We start from the raw sequence: 18,585 nt of genomic DNA, 5'->3' as shown, positions 1-18,585 counted from the left end.
TTTTTAAAAAGCGTGTTTTCATTAATTAAGCAAGTTTTGAAACCGCTAAGCAAAACGGATGGGCAATAAACTGAATAAAGGTTGGGTGTGTGTAACAGAATATTGTGATTTTTACACGCTTAAGAAACACTTGTCATTTTTATAGATTGAGTTAGAAAAACTCATTCAACCCAGTTTGAAAGAAAACTGTGTTCAATTAAAACTACCATTAGATTTGTGAAAATTCATATGTGAGATCCACATATGGCCTTACAGTTACACATCTAATAGTAACTTTGAAAAATGAGAGGATAAGAGAAGGATGAGGAAAGGGTACCTTCCCTTCCATATATTCAAAACCCAATAAAGGAAATAAATATGCAGTTAGGAGAAGGTTTAGGAAGAAGAAAGAGTAAGTTTAATTCCCTATTTAAGGTAAAAGACCGTTTCTTCTAGTTGTATATAAATTGCTGACTTCCATAGGATCCAATAGCATTAATTTGCAGCATCTCAAAACTAAGCCAAAGAAAAAGAAGGATGAAATTTGCTACATTTCTCATAGTAGTACTTGTTCTTCTGCAGCAGTCATTGATGGAGGTTGGAGCCGATTTAATATCAGACACTTGTGGGAAGACAGACAGATCTTATCTGTGTGCAAAGTACTTGAGAATGGATCCACGTGGAGCTAGCGCAAGAGATGCCAAAGGGCTGACACGTGTCTCATATGAATTTGTGCTGGATAGTGCCACAGGAACTCTTTCCAGAGTGAAGAACTTGATCACAGGGTCCAATGATCCTGCTCTTACAAAATACCTTAAAATGTGCAACAATTTTTATGCCACAATTGTCTCTGAGAAGGTCCCAAATGCCCTCAAGAATTTGGATTCGAATTCTTATGTAGCTGCTGCATCTCTTATGAGTGATGCCATGTTTGAAGCACAAATGTGCGAAAGGTCTTTCAGCATTGGACCTGATGTTCGTAGATCACCATTAACAGACAAGAACACTATGGTTATTAACCTGAGTGACATAGCCATGCATCTCACAACCAGCTTGCCTTAATTTTTTTTTTTTGCTTTTGTTTTGTTTTATCTTTTAGCTGTAGTATGGAAGGAAGAATCATTTTTTGGTATGGAGCTGTGGCAGAAGCAGAAGCAGAAATTCATTTTTGAGGGGGTTGAACTAAAATGTAATAAAAAAAATAAAAAAAGTTTTGTTCCCTTTATATACTAAGTTTTCATCTAGTTCAAACTCCAAAACTCAAGAACAAGAAGAAGATGAATTGAAGGGTAGCTTGTGCAGAAAGTCCAATGGCCTTTAGAAACCAAGAGACACTAATAGATGAATAATTGAAAAAAAAAAAAAAAATTCATATGCCTCTACTCGTTTCATTGGGTGTGAAGATGAAATGCTAAACTATAGAGATTAAAGTGATTTAGAGTTTCAAATTTTCAATTTTGTGGTTGCAATGTGTAAAGAAATCTGAACAAGATCAAAGCACAAAGAGAGGGAGAGAGAGAGAGAGAATCATTGTTTCTTAATTTGGAACTTTCTTATGTAAGCCAATACACTTAATTCGAATAGAATCAAAGACGCTACTATTTGATTAGTTACCTTAGTCTTCCACTACGTTATATGACCATGCAAAAAGTGTATATATTTTCTCTAGATATGTTGATACCAGGACAACATCGGAGTTTCTTTGCACTTCTTTCTAGTTTATAGTTTTAAGAGATAAATTACAATTTTATAATTAAGCATTTTTTAAAAAAGTGCATTTTCATTAACTACATTTTAAAAACACAGTTTTTTTAAACCACTAAACAAAACAGATGAGCAATAAACTGAATAAAGGTTGGGAGAATATTGTGATGAAGCTCCAACTTGTATGTAGCTACAAAAGGAAGCTCCACTCCTCCTATTCTGATGAAGCTCCAAAAGGAAGCTTCATCGATCCTAAATTGTTTTTTACAGGGTGCCCCCACAAGCATTTCTCCTCCATTGTTGAAATGATTGAAAACTAGACCATCTCTGTGAATATTTCCTAAATTAACTGTATGAGGTGCGAAAAATATCCTAAATCAGTACAAAAAATGTTTCATTTCCTCCTCCGGTCTTTCTCTCATATTCTCAGGGTCGCCCAATATATTTTGGGGCCTTAGGCGAAAATTTTAAGTGTGGCCTTATTTTTTTAATATTTAAAAATTAAATAAATAATATTTATTCAAATATTTTTATTTAAAAATAATTCTTCTCGCTTTTTGGGATGCAAAATTACTTATTAAGTTTTTATATTCAAGATTTTCTAACATCCTCTTTTCAATTGATAATATGGCTAATCCATTTAATCTCTATTGTGACAATATTGTTGATCTTAGGTAGAATTTTATCAATTTTAATTTTGAAAAACTTCTTTCTGCAGAAGCAACTGCAACATGTATTGTCAATAAAATTATATAAGCGATATATGCATTTAGAAAAGAATCATGTGATATTAATGCATTTTAGAAATTTTCCATCTTTTACTATTTATTTATTTGTTTTTCCCATTTGATTTTAAACATTTAACACAATCTTCTAGATTATTATTATTATTATTATTATTATTATTATTATTATTTTCAGTTGGACATGTGTAACATAATTAGGGTTGAATATTTGATTATGATTTGATTCCCTTATTTATTGTTATCGATTTTTTAAGCCTTATTTATTTTGGAATGTTGGATAATCAAATGATATTAATATATTTTTAAAAATTAAGTAGGGAGCCTAATTAAAGTGTATATATTGATGGCAAATATGTATTTAATTTTGTTTTTTTTATAGAAATTATTTTATTAGGATTCATTAATTGGACAGCTTAAATTATTATTTATTTACTATGATTAGGAGGCCTTCTTAAATTATTTATTTACCATGATTAGGGGGGGGAGGGGGCTTAAGTAAAAAATATGGACAGCTTAAAATTTTTTTATTGAATTTTTTAAAAAAATTTTTTTAATTGGAGGCCTTATTAAATTAGAGACCCTAGGCGGCGGCCTAACCCGCCTAAGGGTTGGGCCGGCGCTACATATTCTCATTTATTAAAATCACCACTGAATTTATGGGTTCTATGTGGATCCCACACATGGCTCCACAGGTTTAATGATAATTTTGAAGATCGGGAAGATTAGATAAGGATGAGGAAAGGATGTATATCACATCTCATTCAGGTACCTTCCCTTCCATATATTCAAAACCCAATAAAAGGAAATAAATCACGTTAGGAGGAGGTTTAGGAAAAGATAAGTTTAATTCCCTATTTAAGGTAAAAGACCGTTTCTTCTAGTTGTATATAAATTGCTGATTTCCAGAGGATCCTTTGCATAGAAATTTGCAGCATTCAAAACTAAGCCTAAAAAGAAGCAAGATGAAATTTGTCAACTCATGGGCTACATTTCTCATAGTACTTGTTCTTCTGCAGCAATCCTTGAAGGAGGTTGGAGCAGATTTAATATCAGACACTTGTGCAAAGACAGACAAATCTGATGTGTGTGAAAAGTACCTGAGAATGGACCCTCGCGGTACTAGTGCAACAGATGCCAAAGGGCTCACACGTGCCGTGTATGAATTTGTGCAGGATAGTGCCACAGGAACTCTTGCTCAAGTGAAGAACTTGCTCGCAGGGTCCATTGATCCTACTCTTAGAAGTTACCTTACCACATGCTCCAGTTATTATGACACAATTGTCTCTGATAAGGTACCTAATGCCCTAAAGAATTTGGATTCGAATTCTTATGTTACTGCTGCATCTCTTATGAGTGATGCCATGTTCGAAGCACAAATCTGTGAAAAGACATTCAGCATTGGACCTGAGGTTCGTAAATCACCATTAACAGACAAGAACACTGAGGTTATTAACCTAAGTGACATTGCCCTGGATCTCACAACCAACTTGGCTTAATATATATATATATATATATATATATATATATATATATATATATATATGTGTGTGTGTGTGTTTAATTGTATTTTATCTTTTAACTGTAGTATGGAATGAAGAATCATATGCCCTAAAAAATTTGGATTCGAATTCTTATGTCACTGCTGCATCTCTTATGAGTGATGCCATGTTTGACGGACAAATGTGTGAAAGTTCATTCAGCATTGAAATGTGTGTATATATATAATATAGGGTAAAGTTTATGTAATTCCTTCAAACTATCACTCCAATAACATTAATCTACCCCTTAGAGTATCAATTGTGACAATTTACCCTCAAAACTACCAAAACAATGACAATATACCCCCAATTTTAATAAAAAGATGAAATTAGCCTTACTAAAATAAAAACAAAAATACTTAAATTAAATTTTAAAAAAAAAATTTTAAAGGTATTTTTGTCTTATTGAAAATTTTATAGGGTTAATTTTGTCATTTTGCTAGCATTGGAGGATACATTGTCATTGTTTTAGTAGTTTGAGAGGGTTACGTAAATTTTACCCTATAATATAATACACACGGTACAAAATAGAACAAAAGAAAGAACTAAGTAGAGAAAGAAATACCCATGAAAACGCGGTTGTGTATACGCGCGGTCAAACTCCAAAACTCAAGAACAAGAACAAAAAAAAATTGAAGGGCAGCCTGTGTAGAAAGAAATGATTGAAATTACACAATATTTCTGAATATTTTCTAAACTATCTGCAGAATGAGTCAATCAATAGATTATATTGTATATGCTTCTTAGCTCTTCTAGTCCATTGATTTAACCTTCCTTCTCTTTGTGAAGAATAGCATTCTATTCCAGTCATGAAAGGATATCACTTCGCTAGCTCTTGGATATTTTGTTATTTCCATCTTCACGTTTTTTCGAAATCCCAAACTTCTCAAACCTTGTATCTCTGGATGATCACGAAGGTCTTCCATGAAATTATTAGTTTAGGATCAATTCTAAGCGTCTATATATCACAAACGGTGCACGTTAGCAGTACTAGTGAAGAAGAAACTATGTCGTTTTTGGCTTTTTGGACAAAAGTCTCGGTAACTTTCACCTGCTGCTGTTCCCGGAATCCGTGTTATTATTTAATTAATGGGCTGTATTCAACCTCGTGAATATGCTCAGGGGGGCGTACGTTAGCTTGATGGCTGTACGGAATGGCGACGTGGCATTGAGGCTTCGGGCGCACGCTAGAGCATTGTATTACAAACGTTGCATGTTAATGATTATCAGCTCTAATTATGTTTTTTTGAACAGCAGGAATTTGAGAAGAGAAGAGAGGAAGAGAGGTGGATGAACTTGGGAAGGAGGTTTTTGAGTGGACCCGGATCGTCGCCTCCACAATGCTCGTCCAAGTGCGGCAAGTGCACGCCGTGCAAGCCAGTGCTTGTGCAGGTGCCGCCTGGGACGCCGGGGACGTCGGAGTCGGAGTCTTATCCTGAAGTTTGGAGATGCAAGTGTGACAACAAGCTGTACATCCCTTGAAATTGATAATGCTTTTGTTGTGGTTAATTGCATGGGAATTAAATAGTACTACCCTTTGTTAATTAGCTACTTTAATTAATGAAAACTACTGATGAGAACAGAGAGATACATAGCGAACTTCGATTTGTGTAAAGAATATTATATATATATTGACACTAATCGAGATCATGGCTATGAAATTTAATGTGTTAATTAATCACTCTTTACATTAAGTAGTTTGGACCATCAACTGATTTTAAGGGTAATTTTTCTCCACCTTTCTTTGTTCTTGGGTCTTACATTTAATTAGGAGTGACATTCTCTTGATTATTGCTAGGCCACCGCTTGGGTTTCCAATGAACTCTCAGAGGCAATGCTGTGTTACTTTGATTATAAGATCGATAGAAAAATGTTTAGAGAAGTATGGTATTTGTTACAAGCTAATGTAGCAGTTTAATTGACGCTTTTTGGAAAATTACAATTTTTATTATAAAGTAATTTACAAGCTAACGTGTCAATTCATAATTGGTAAAATAATTAAAATATGTGATTGGCAAGTTAGCCACTGTAATTATTTCAGCAATTATGAACTGTCACGTCATTTTGTAAAGAATTTGGTAGTAAAAGTTGTAATATTATTAACACCCAACCACAATCAAATTAAATTGGTTAGTAGTTAACATAATAAGTGTCACATTAATTTATAAACTGACACAGCTATATATCTTTGGCCACAACCAAATTTAATTATTTAGATGCGGGTGACGTAGTGAGTATTACCTGAACAACCAAGTTAGTTTATAAAGAATTTATAAGAAAAGTTATAGTAACTCTAAAGACACTCCTAGTTGATTAGTAGAATGAAATAAACTTACTTGAACGGAATGCAAATACTAATAGGGCCGGATTGCTCATGCCATGCTTATCTCTTTGGACAGGGAGCCTTATAAAAACTCTTTTATATTTACTGTTTGAATTGTAGGAATTCGAATCGCCGCTCAATTGATAGTATATTGTGATATATTGACCAGCCTAGACAAATTCCTACCAATTTCGTCGATTTCATCATTTTCTTCATGAGTTTATTGTACCAAACTTAGGCCGGAAGAAGGCTTTCTTGGAGCTAGGCTCATGCTCTTGCTGAACATTGTGTTGTAGCCCACTATCTTGCTCATTGGGCCATTTTGTTGTGTTGTGAGTCTTGTGAAAAAATAATTAAAGGTGAAACTTCACTTTCTGAATTACAGTTCATTTTGATAAGCCTTTCAAACTTTAAATTTCTCAATTTGAACTCCTAAACTTTCAATTACAGTCAATTTGAACCCATCTGTTAGATTTTAAACGTTAAAAATGAGACAATGCCATTTATACCCCTAACTTTTTTATAAAATTTCAATTTTTTTTTTTTTTGTAAAAAAAAAAAAAAATGAAAATCAGGGATATTTGGGTCTTTTTAGGTATTACCATTAGAAGTTAACGTCTACATTTAACAGAGAGGTTCAAATTGACTGCAATTGAAAATTCAAGGGTTCAAATTAAGAGGTTTTGAAGTTTAGGGGGCTTGTCAAAACGAGCGGTAATTCAGGGATTTAAAGTGAATTTTTCCCATAATTAAATTATTAATAAAGGCATAATAAATATACAGGGACTATGCAATTGTTTCCTGCCTATGTAACGTGTGATGAGAAATGATATTAAAAAAGTGTAATTTAAAAACATGATTTTTAAAATCGCAATTAGCATTTTGGTTTGACCTTTAAAACCGCAATTTAGCATTTAAAATTATGCGTTTTCAAAAAATCATCTTTTTACCTACGATTTGAAAATGGAAAAAATTTGCGTTTTCAAATCATGATTTTTAAAAAATGCAATCTCAAACAATTTATTTTCTGTGATTTGGTTTAAATCGCACTTTTTGTCTATAAAATCACAATGCTAAAGACATCCTTAGTAGTAGATTCTTATACAACTGTCATACAAAGGATGCACGGCCATGCAAAAGGTGCACATTCTAATGAAGACCAGATAGAAAGAACCAAAAAGATTTTCAGTGGATATGTTGATAAAGGACAGTGTCAGAATTTCTTTGCACTTCTTTCTAGTTTATAGTTTTGAACAAAGATTTCGTTAAGTGATATGCAATACAACTATTTTCATTGGTATGAAACAAAAAATACACTATACTGTTAGGAAAAAAAAAATTAAAAATTAAAAAGAGCACTCTCCAAATACAGAAAGGTATGTATGTTACTTACAACCTATATCTCAAGTTCAGAAGAAAAACATTTCCATGAAAGACATTCAAATCAAATCGAAAAACGTAAAACTGTTTGTTCACACCATTGGCTGGAAAGATACTCTTACTCGATCCTTTGTGTCAAGCATGTCTACAATGATGCGTGAAAGTTTTCATCTGAATGGTGCCAATTGATTTCATGGCTCCACAAGTTTAATGATAATTTTGAAGATCGGGAAGATTAGATAATGTTGGGTGGTCTTGAGCTTCTCTCAACTCCAAAAGCAAGCCAAAAAGATGAGGCTTTCTCTCACACTTATAAACTGACCACCAGCCCATTTCACAATGGATATGGATAATACCAACAATCTCTCCCCCACACATCGGACCTTGGGTTAGAGCAACGACAACCCGTTTCTTCCGTGTACTGTTGGGCCAAGACTTATTGGTAAACCTGGGTTCTGATACTAGTATTGGCTCTATAACTCGACGCGTCTTGACACCCGTCCCAAGAAGGTAACCATGACTCTGTACTATTTGTTAAGAGATTAAAGCGGTTATGGAATTTTTACCAAGAGTACATTAATATACATAAATGAACACAACTCTAACCCAAAAACCTAAGCTAATGGGTTAAGGTTCACTTAGGTATATTAAGAACTCTTTTCTTATAAATTTTTCTCAATGTGGAACACAACATTCATAAGTACACTCACAACAAATAAGGATGAGGGAAAAACGTATAGCCCATCTCATTCGAGTGCCTTCCCTTCCATATATTCAAAACCCAATAAAGGAAATAAATCTGCAGTTATGAGGTGGTTTAGGAAGAGAAAAGTTTAATTCCCTATTTAAGGTAAAAAGACCGTTTCTTCTAGTTGTATATAAATTGTTGATTTCCAGAGGATCCAATAGCATTAATTTGCATTGAAATTTGCAGCATCTCAAAAGCAAGCCTAAGACCAAAAAAAAAAAAAAAGCAAGCCTAAGAAAAAGAAGGATGAAATTTGCTACATTTCTCATAGTACTTGTTCTTCTGCAGCAATCCTTGAAGGAGGTTGGAGCAGATTTAATATCAGACACCTGTGGGAAGACAGACAGATCTTATCTGTGTGAAAAGTACCTGAGAATGGACCCTCGTGGTACTAGTGCAACAGATGCCAAAGGGCTCACACGTGTCATGTATGAATTTGTGCAGGATAGTGCCACAGGAACTCTTGCCCAAGTGAAGAACTTGCTCGCAGGCCCCAATGATCCTGCTCTTACAAATTACCTTACCGCGTGCTCCGGTTATTATGGAACAATTGTCTCTGATAAGGTACCTAATGCCCTAAAAAATTTGGATTCGAATTCTTATGTTACTGCTGCATCTCTTATCAGTGATGTCATGTTCGAAGCACAAATCTGTGAAAGGTCATTCAGCATTGGATCTGAGGTTCGTAAATCACCATTAACAGACAAGAACACTGAGGTTATTAACCTAAGTGACATTGCCTTGCATCTCACAAGCAGCTTGGCTTAATATATATATATATATAAAATTGTATTTTATCTTTTAACTGTAGTATGGAATGAAGAATCATATAATTTGGATTCAAATTCTTGTGTCACTGCTGCATCTCTACGTGATTCAAATTCTTATGAGTGATGCCATGTTTGAAGCACAAATGTGTGAGAGTTCATTCAACATTGAACTACGTGTATATAATATAAGGTAAAATCTATTTAACCCCTTTAAACTATCACCTCAATGATAATTTACTCCACAAATTATCAATTGCGACAATTTACCCTCCAAACTACTAAAACAATGACAGTGTACTGTACCCCAAATTTTAACAAAATGACAAAATTACCCTTACTAAAATAAAAACAAAAATACTAAAATTTAATTTTTTTCAAATTTTTAACGATAATTTTTGTCTTATTGAAAATTTTATAAGGTTAATTTCGTCATTTTGCTAGCATTGAGAGGTACGTACATTGTCATTGTTTTGGTAGTTTGAGGAGTAATTGATAGTTTGGGGGGGTAGATTATCATTGGGATGGTAGTTTGAGAGGGTTAAGTGGACTTTACCCTATAATATAATACATAGCACAAATAGAACAAAAGAAAGAACCAAGTAGAGAAAGAAATACTGATGAAAACGCGTTGTGTATTCGTTCAAACTCCAAAACTCCAGAACAAGAAGAAAAAGAATTGAAGGGCAGCCTGTGCAGAAAGAAATGATTGAAATTACACAATATTTCTGAATATTTTCTAAACTACCTGCAGAATGAGCCAATCAATAGATTGTTGTATATGCTTCTTAGCTCTTCTAGTCCATTGATTTAACCTTCCTTTCTCTTTGTGAAGAATAGCATTCTATTCCAGTCATGAAAGGATATCAATTCTTTTTCTTCTTGTTCTTGAGTTTTGTAATTTCAATCATTTGACCCAACATCTTCTGCTCTGAAGTGCTCAAGATTACCACCACCCAAAATATTTGTCACTAATTTAATATTTATCAGGAGGTAGGAAAACCTCTGGAGAAAGATGTATCAACAGAATTATCCATTGTGTTGTTGATGTGCTGCTCCCTTTACTTGTTCATGTTTGGGTTTCATATCATGTAAATGTTTTAGCATTCGTGGTTTCAACAGAATTTGTATTTTCTGAGTAGCTGTAGTGGTCTCCATCTTTAAATGGCATCTAAACTACCATATTATGTCACCCTCTTAAGTATGACAATACTTAAATGGAGCAAACAATTAAGAACTAGGCATAGTTGCTGAAAAGTGTTTTTTAGAAGTCAAATCATAGAGAATAACAAGCATATCTACAAGCCTCCACCACCATATATAACCAACATTGGCTTGGTCCTGACTTTTGCAAGTTTAGTTTACACTGTTTTTGATGAACTGGATATATAAAAGAGTAGTCCCATTGGCGAGGGAAATTATGTTGCAAGACTGACATTACAACCACAATATGCCAGCAGGTAAACTTCTTTGCCCTATTGGTATCAGCAAGTGAGCAGATGAAATTTGGTGTATATGCATACATAAAACATATGTTCCCACAAAAACATGCACCCGCACACGTGCACATAGACAAACTGTGGAGTTTTAGGCAGTTGGTGTTCTCCAGGTGTCAATCATATTTGCCTCCTTGTATCTCTGGATGATCATGAAGGTCTTCCATGAAATTATTAGTTTAGGATCAATTCTAGTACAGAAATGTGAACAAGATCAAAGCACAGAGAGAGGGAGAGAGAGAGAGAGAGAGATTCCAATACATGGAGAGTGAGAAATACAGTACTGAGTACATTTGTACATAACATTGGTGAAAATTTATTATGAGCTCAAGCTCTAGAAAACTTATAGACGAACACAGGCTGGATCTGTTTAGAGAATATCATTGTTTCTTCATTTGGAACTTCTTAATTTGTGATCAAGGGCACTGGTTTAATCCAGTCTTTTTACACAATGTATCATGGAAAAAAAAGAAAGATTGCACGCTTTATAATCCTGTCTCCTTGATGCTTATCAAAAGAAAAACCCCCTCTCCTGAATGCAATTTATCTTTTGTCAAGTCATGTCTCTCCATTTTGAAGGCAAAGCATGAGTAGATATGACTTCTGACTAAGCTGCCTAATGCGCATTTCTATTCAGTATAAAATCCTGCTTCCTATAGCCTTCAGATAGCTGTCCTATAGTCAATCAAAGTCCCTTTTGAAAAGAGTGGGTACAATGGACTCAAGTTGAAATTTGTTCTAAAGGTAGCATAGAAGGGATCTTTTCAACAATAAAATCGAGTGCTAATATAGTGGGTCCATGCAGCATCATGCCACTATTTTATACTTGCCTTCCACAAAACCCAAAAGCAGATAATTTTGCATATATGTAGAAAAGATGTACTACAGTAGTCAAAAGGATAATTTTTGTGAACTGATAAAAATTAATTGTGGAACTGATAAATTTGAGAGCGTCTTTATGGTAGAGCGCATATAAGTTTCATAGGGAGTTGCAGAGAGCAGAGTGGCCTACTCAGCTGCACGGCCGTGCAAAAGATGCACATTCTAAAGAAGACTGGATTAGAACAGAAAGAACAACAGATTTTCAGTGGATATGTTGATAACAGGACAGCATCGGAATTTCTTTGCACTTCTTTTTAGTTTATAGTTTTGAACAAAGAGATACTTACAATCTATACTGTTAGGAAAATGCAGAAAAGATTTTGTTCCGTGATATGCAATACAACTATTTTCATTAGTATGAAACAAAAAATACACTATACTGTTAGGAAAAAAAAATTAAAAAGAGCACTCTCCAAATACAGAAAGGTATGTATGTTACTTACAACCTATATCTCAAGTTCAGAAGAAAAACATTTCCATGAAAGACATTCAAATCAAATCAAAAAACATAAAACTGTTTGTTCACCCCATTGGCTGGAAAGATACTCTTACTCGATCCTTTGTGTCAAGCATGTCTGCAATGATGCGTGAAAGTTTTCATCTAAATGGTGCCAATTGATTTCTTAAAGCCAAAAGTATAGCATTGCCTGTCCACAAAATTGGTCATGTTATCAAACTTTTTCGTTAAGGGTGAGCATATATGCATGAAGAAATCAGGAATCCAGCACGCACTTGGAAACAAAACATAAGAAAGAGAGAGTCATACCTCAGCAAGGATATCTAGGGACTGTTCATCTTCTGGTTTACGGGATTTCTTAGTTCTCCAACTTCTTAACTCAGTCTGTATTGTATTAATTTGCTCACGAATCTCCTTTAACAACTTCAACTCCTCTTCCCCTACGTCACTAATTTCTTGCCTGGGAAAATTTCTCTCTCTCTCAAGCCACTCAATTCTCTGACACAATTGCTGAATCTTTGCTTGAGATTCAGCAACACTTGTCGTCGGGTGAACAAGAGCCATATTGCAGTCAACATTTACTTCATTTCTTGCTAAAGATAATTCATTATCATAGTTTGCACAAAGAAACATTTTCTTTGTCCTATCTGTTTCATCTTTGAATTGTAATCTAAAGGTATCCTCGGAGACCAAATCTGGCTTTCCTAGCCTGTTCTCACCTTCCAAAATCAACTTGCTCCTTTCGCTCTTCTGACATTCGTATGCTTCACAAATCTCATTACTTTGAGGGACTTCAAAAATATCCTGTACAGTTGAGGAGCAAGAATAATTAACAATTGCCTCCCTTTCCTGTATATTTTCTTGAAGTTTAACTTTCTCCAAATTAGTAATACTTTCTCCACTTGTCGGTTCACATAATTTTTCAATGCTTACTTGTGGAAGCAATGAACAAGGAATTGACTCACCCTTCAAGTTTGCAGAATCATCTCTAGAAACTTTGCAATCTGATATCTCTTTTACTCGTTCATCTAACTTTTTGATCTTCTTCCAGTATGAATCAAAGGTTTCACCAGTGGAATTTCCTGATTTCTTCTCAAAATCAAAGTTTTGAACATTAACTTCCTGTTCTGTTTTTTTCTTCACTATTTTTGGAATCAAATCTGACACGGGGATTGGGGATAATTCTCTTTCTAAATTACTGTTCTTCAAATGGGGATCTTTGAGTTGAATTGGAGGCAGAGAGTTCAATCTTCTGACATTGCTATTAGCACCCGTTTCCACCTTGCATAAATCACTTCTTTGCAAAAAAAGAGTCTCTGGATATCTACAGTCGTAGGCACCCAAATCACTACAACCCATGCTAAGAAATTTGCACCTATAAGCCTGAACCTGAAACTCCAGAGATGCAATTTCCATTTCTTTCTGGTAGATAACATCTTCAAAAATAAAAAGAGAATTCTCGGCATGAGACATCTTTTCTTCTGCCATTCTCTTATATTGATTTGCTTCCATCTGTACAGCAGCCTTCTCTCCTTGCAAACGCAGTATCATGGACAAAGTTTCACTAGCTGCAGAAGCTGAGGCTTCTCTTTCCTCATCCAACTCGCTGTACAGTTTTTGGAGAAGTTGTTGTTGAGCTTGAAGAGTTTCCTTTAGAGCTATAATATCAGCTTCCGACATTGCAGAACACATGCTTTCAGCCATGGTTCAGTTGATAGGCTGTAGAAGTTACTAAAACTCAGCTCTGAGCACAAAAGAACCGAAATTTTCTATCAGCATCATTCATAAACCTAGGGGTCAATTTTTCAAAACTAGAGTGATAAGTTGACAAACATGATTCTGCAAGTGAACACACATATATTTGAGGCTTAATCCTCTCCTCTCCATTAAAACTCCCAAAGAAGTTTTCAAAAGTATGTTAAAACTTTTGTTTTTATCTTTTATTTTCTGTTTCTCAAAACAAAAACATTAACAAAAAAAATCCAAAACTTCAAGCACTTCAAAACATTTTGAAAAACAATTTTCACCCCAAATCAAACACTTTTTCAAAGAAAAAAAAAAACACCCTTCAAAACACATTAACAAACATAAGGTTTTATCCAAAACACAAAAACACTTCTAAAAATTGAAAAACAATATCAAATACTTTTTAAGCCGCCAAAAAAAAAAAAACACCATTCAAAACACATTAACAAAAAAACATGAGGTTTTAACCAAAACACAAAACACTTTTAAAAATAGAAAAAACAGTTATCACCATTATATATATCACATCAAACACTATCTAAAACCAAAAATAATAAACACCCTTCAAAACATATTAACAAACATAAGGTTTCTTGTTTGGTCGTGCGTGCGTGCGTGCACACACAGAAAACAAGTTTTCAGAGACTGTTTGAATGAAATATACTTTCAGAAGAGTTTTCCCGAAGAATTCGACTACAACTCCAGAGAAAAATTTTCCTAAGGGGAAAAGGATCAAAAACAATATGGGCCTGGTTCTGAAAAATCATTCTTTTGAAAGCAGCCTGTCCTTTGATAACATGAAAATGGTACTTGATGCTGTCTTATGTTTCTGGTTTGGAAAGACGAAAGCCTCGTAATTACTTCAAAATTATTTCTGGTTCATTAATTGAAGAGGGCCAATGTTCCCAGAAAATTGAATAAAGGGGCAAATTGCATTAATTGGGAGGACATAAAGAAAAAGATAATGAAAGCTATACAAATATCACAAACATATAAACACAAAAAGAAAAAGAGAGAAGGAAACCCAGAAAGGAAGGTGACTTTACCTGGTTGTTGTGTACAGAGTGATCAAATGAAATATGATTTCTCAGAGCAAGACCCAAGTGATGAAAAAGCCTCTGTGACTCTTTCTTGAGAACAAATCAACAAACACCAACAATGTGCCAATGCAGAAGTCACACGGAAACCAACCACCCTGTCTGCTTCACCACCCAGAAGAGCATGAACTCAAATAAGAACAACCTTGTGGTTTCTAGGAAGCTACATGAAACTTATTCTTGCAATTCTAATAAGGAAAGAGAGTTAAAACTTGCCCAATGCCAAATTGAGCAAAAATAGCAAGCGTATCAATGCAAATTCTATCCCTTCCAAGACTCCAGTGATAAAAAAAAATCCGCTGTGATTCTTTCTTGATAACAAATCAAACAAGACAAACAGTGTCAATGCACAAGACAGACAAAACACAACTACCCTGTCTGCTTCGCAACCCAGAAGAGCACAAACTCAAATAAGAACAACCCTGTGCGGTTTCTAGGAAGCTACATGAAACTTACTCATGCAACTCTATTAAGGAAAGAGAGTTAAAACTTGAACCCAATTTCCAAATGACACCCAATGCCAAATTGATCAAAAATAGCAGGCCCATCAATGCAAATTTCTCTCTCTCTCTCTCCTTTCCAAGATTCCAGACTCTTGCCCAAGAGGGTCCCTCTGGGGAGCGACAAAAAAAGGCTTCAAAAACCAGACTTGCTTTTCTCCAACACGACGCTTTGCTTTTCTTACAATAGCAGGATGGATATTAGGAAAAATATCCAACAGAAACCAAATGAGCAAGTGGAGAAATAGAATGATTCTGCCAAAACCATGTGCTTTTCTAGCCAACCAATGGGGATGTTGGTCAAAGAAGCAAAACGAGGTCGTTTCTTGTTCTCCTCCTGCTCCTGAGTCCTAAATTGTTTAGTAGGCAAAAACTAGAAAGCGCTATAAACACGCTCATAATCATATCATATTAAATTAATCATCGCCTTGTGGGTCCACCGTCCTCTCCTTTTTTCCCGCAAACGGTACCTGAAGTTTTAAAAGGTAGGTAGTGGCGAATGCAACGGCTAGAATATGGCCCAGTCGCGCATAACGTGGGGCCAGTAGGGCCCGCGTCTTGCCGACCACTTTATATACAAACTCATTGTGCCTGGTCAACTCCCAAATTTTTTGTCTTACCTTTATTTGAGTATATATATATACATGGGAATCCAACGTGGATCCTCCTCCGTGTTGCGCTAGGACGCCCGAGCCTCTCGAGGGAGGATTCCGATGGGCTACCTCTTTCGGGGAGGCGTCAGCGCAGTTCCAGACTTTACCACATCGAAAATCTCTGTCAATTGGCTGTTTGAGTTGACCGTATTCAGACGGTCAATTATACGTTAAGCTGAAGAGAGATACCATGTATTCTGTCTGTATTCAGATGAATGCATCAAGAAATTAATAAATTAAAATTGAAAGATATGATGTATTTAATTAAGTGAGTTGTATTAGAGTTACTTTATATAGTCTTATATTTATTATTCAAAAAGTGTTAGGAAGCCAAATAAATGAATCTAAAAAAATTTTCAAACTGACGTGGTAAAGGTCTTTAAATTAAAAAAAATGAAATTCTCTCTTTCTCCTCTATCACTCACGGTCTGCCACGTTAGGTTAGAAATTTTTCTGGATTCATTTGCTTGGCTCCTTAACACTTCTCTTATTCAAAACGTTCTAAATCTGACACAAATCTAACACGAAATTAACGAATTAAGGTTATGGAGTTTAACGTGTTTAATTAAATTAATTGCCTTATGGTTGACCTTATATAATTTTATATTCATATTTTGACATAACCCGAATTCAATAGGTAAACATTAATTGCCACCTCTAATACAATGTGTGTGTATATATACATGGAAGAAGAAGCGTACAAGAAAATGTTTATTTATAATTTTCAAGACAAAATCCTTAATTAAGTTATTTTATATTTTTTTTAAATTAAGAACCGACCTTTTTTTTATAACATATATAAAAATTAAGACCAAATTCTTAATTTTATATAAAAATTCGATTCTTAATTTTTTTTAAAATATAAAAATAACTCAAGGATTTTGTCTTGAAAATTATAAATAAAAATTTTTCTTGTACGCCTCTTCTTCCTCTTTATTTCTTTTTTAATGAGCAGTGTTTGGAGTTTCATCTTAATCCCAATTAATATCCTGACATTTGTATTATGTTACAAACTTATTAAAGTTTGGTACAGTAGATTGAGATTTTTTTAACTTTAAGAGAGTAATTATAAAATTGATAAAAGTTCACGAAAATTAAATGAAGTTTCTCCTAGAATTTCAACCATGACATCATTATCCGGGTGATAGAATAGTATAATGTGAAATCATTGTCTAACCACCAATATAGGTCGTGTAATAGAATAATATCCTCTCTATTTCAAGTGAATACTGTATACAATTGCCGATTGGACTAATTCTATCAACATTAGAAAGGTAAAATGTGAGCTTTTGATTGGTGTTTTCACCGAATCAAAGACACACTTGATCAATTGCGAGATAGAACAGCAAGAAGGAAAATGCCATAAGAAAGTGAAAGGCCACGGAAAAATGATTTTGACACCATACATATATATATAAAAAATATGTGTGAGAGAAAGAGTAGAAATGAAGCATAATTAAATCTTGATGATAAAATAAAATGTCTCATCTCCCTTTCAAGAGAAATGCATATCAGGATCCTTATCCATTTAGGTTGTCGGTGTTGGGTCTCAAAAGTTGAACATGTTATCAATGAAGAGAGAAAAATCGTGGATAAATAGAGATAGAGGGAGAGGGAGAGAGAGAGAGAGAGAGAGAGAGAGAGATGTTGATTGTTAATTAAAAAAATTCATTAATGCGACTTTAACACAGCCAATGAAGCAAATTGACGAGAAAAAATCCTAAAAAAAATTAATTCGATAAGCATGTAAAATTAATTTAGATAAATGTTTCCTACTATAATTTTTATTCAATATTCCAACAACATTACTTAACAAACATTAATTTGTCCCCAAGAAGTATCTCAATCGGCTGGGATCCGCTCATATCCTCCTCCTTCTTTTCTGGTTTTTTTTTCTTCTTGTTTTTTGCTGTTTTTAGGTGTTCTTCGACTAGACCAGCAACTTCGGTCTATTCCAATGTGCTATGCCTCCCATCTCCTCCTTGAGATCGGTGGGGTTCTAGATCTAGGTCTTCAAACTTAGATTTACTCTCTTCAACCGATTTTTGCTCCACCACGCACCAACGCCGGCCGTTGCTACTGCTTATCGTGTCCTTATCTTGAGATCGGTGGGGTTTTAGTGCGTATCGTCTCCTTCAGCCTGGCAGCAGCCCGCTATTGCTGCTTGCTGATTGTTTGTTTGTATTTTTGTTTTTGAATGAGAGTTTTCTTCCTTCTAGATCTGCTCTCATGAGCGATCTATGGGGGTGAGAATGATTAGATCGGTGTGAGAAATTTTTTCTCACGGTCGGAAAATAAAGGTTGAAAAATATAGTTACCTATATTTTAGATCTAGTCTGCCCAATAACAGATCTGTGCATTAACCGCAGTTGTATATAGGTTAGCAAAAAAGTTGATGCCATAGATAGTACATAATTGTAAGATCTGTATTGTATCTATGACGTTGTAACCTCATAATTTTTATATTCTATGATGTAAGAGCTTTATGCTCTGGATCTTATTATCAATGAAATTACAAAAATTCTCATTTCAAAAGAAAAGATAACATTTCATTTCAAAAAATACATGT

At 34.5% G+C, this 18,585-nt stretch overlaps 1 protein-coding gene across 2 annotated transcripts; it reads right to left on the bottom strand.

Annotated features, from left to right (window-relative positions):
- Window positions 1-11,920: 11,920 nt before the first annotated feature.
- Window positions 11,921-15,569, bottom strand: LOC132184714 (uncharacterized). 2 transcript variants are annotated; one of them, XM_059598443.2, is made up of 3 exons: window positions 14,813-15,569; window positions 12,330-13,764; window positions 11,921-12,210 (listed from the first exon to the last, which is right to left on the bottom strand). In XM_059598443.2, the coding sequence occupies exons 2-3, from the start codon at window positions 13,722-13,724 to the stop codon at window positions 12,187-12,189; spliced, it is 1,419 nt and encodes a 472-aa protein (XP_059454426.2). In that variant the 5' UTR covers window positions 13,725-13,764; window positions 14,813-15,569; the 3' UTR covers window positions 11,921-12,186. The 2 variants fall into 2 exon arrangements, with proteins under 2 accessions (XP_059454426.2, XP_088374513.1); XM_088518387.1 differs by having other exon boundaries at window positions 12,330-13,739.
- Window positions 15,570-18,585: the final 3,016 nt, after the last annotated feature.

The sequence above is a fragment of the Corylus avellana genome, chromosome 7 (assembly GCF_965113065.1).
Source record: "Corylus avellana chromosome 7, dhCorAvel1.hap1.2, whole genome shotgun sequence".
NCBI classification, from domain to species: Eukaryota; Viridiplantae; Streptophyta; class Magnoliopsida; order Fagales; family Betulaceae; genus Corylus; species Corylus avellana.
This window is presented reverse-complemented; position numbering and strand designations above follow the sequence as displayed.

What these genes read in the sequence shown, in the direction of transcription:
- LOC132184714 (XM_059598443.2), bottom strand. Translation starts at nt 13,724, where the DNA reads ATGGCTGAAAGCATGTGTTCTGCAATGTCGGAAGCTGATATTATAGCT. An exon ending in CCCTAGATATCCTTGCTGAG is followed by an intron (nt 12,211 to 12,329) that starts GTATGACTCTCT and finishes TTTTGTGGACAG; the next exon opens with GCAATGCTATACTTTTGGCT.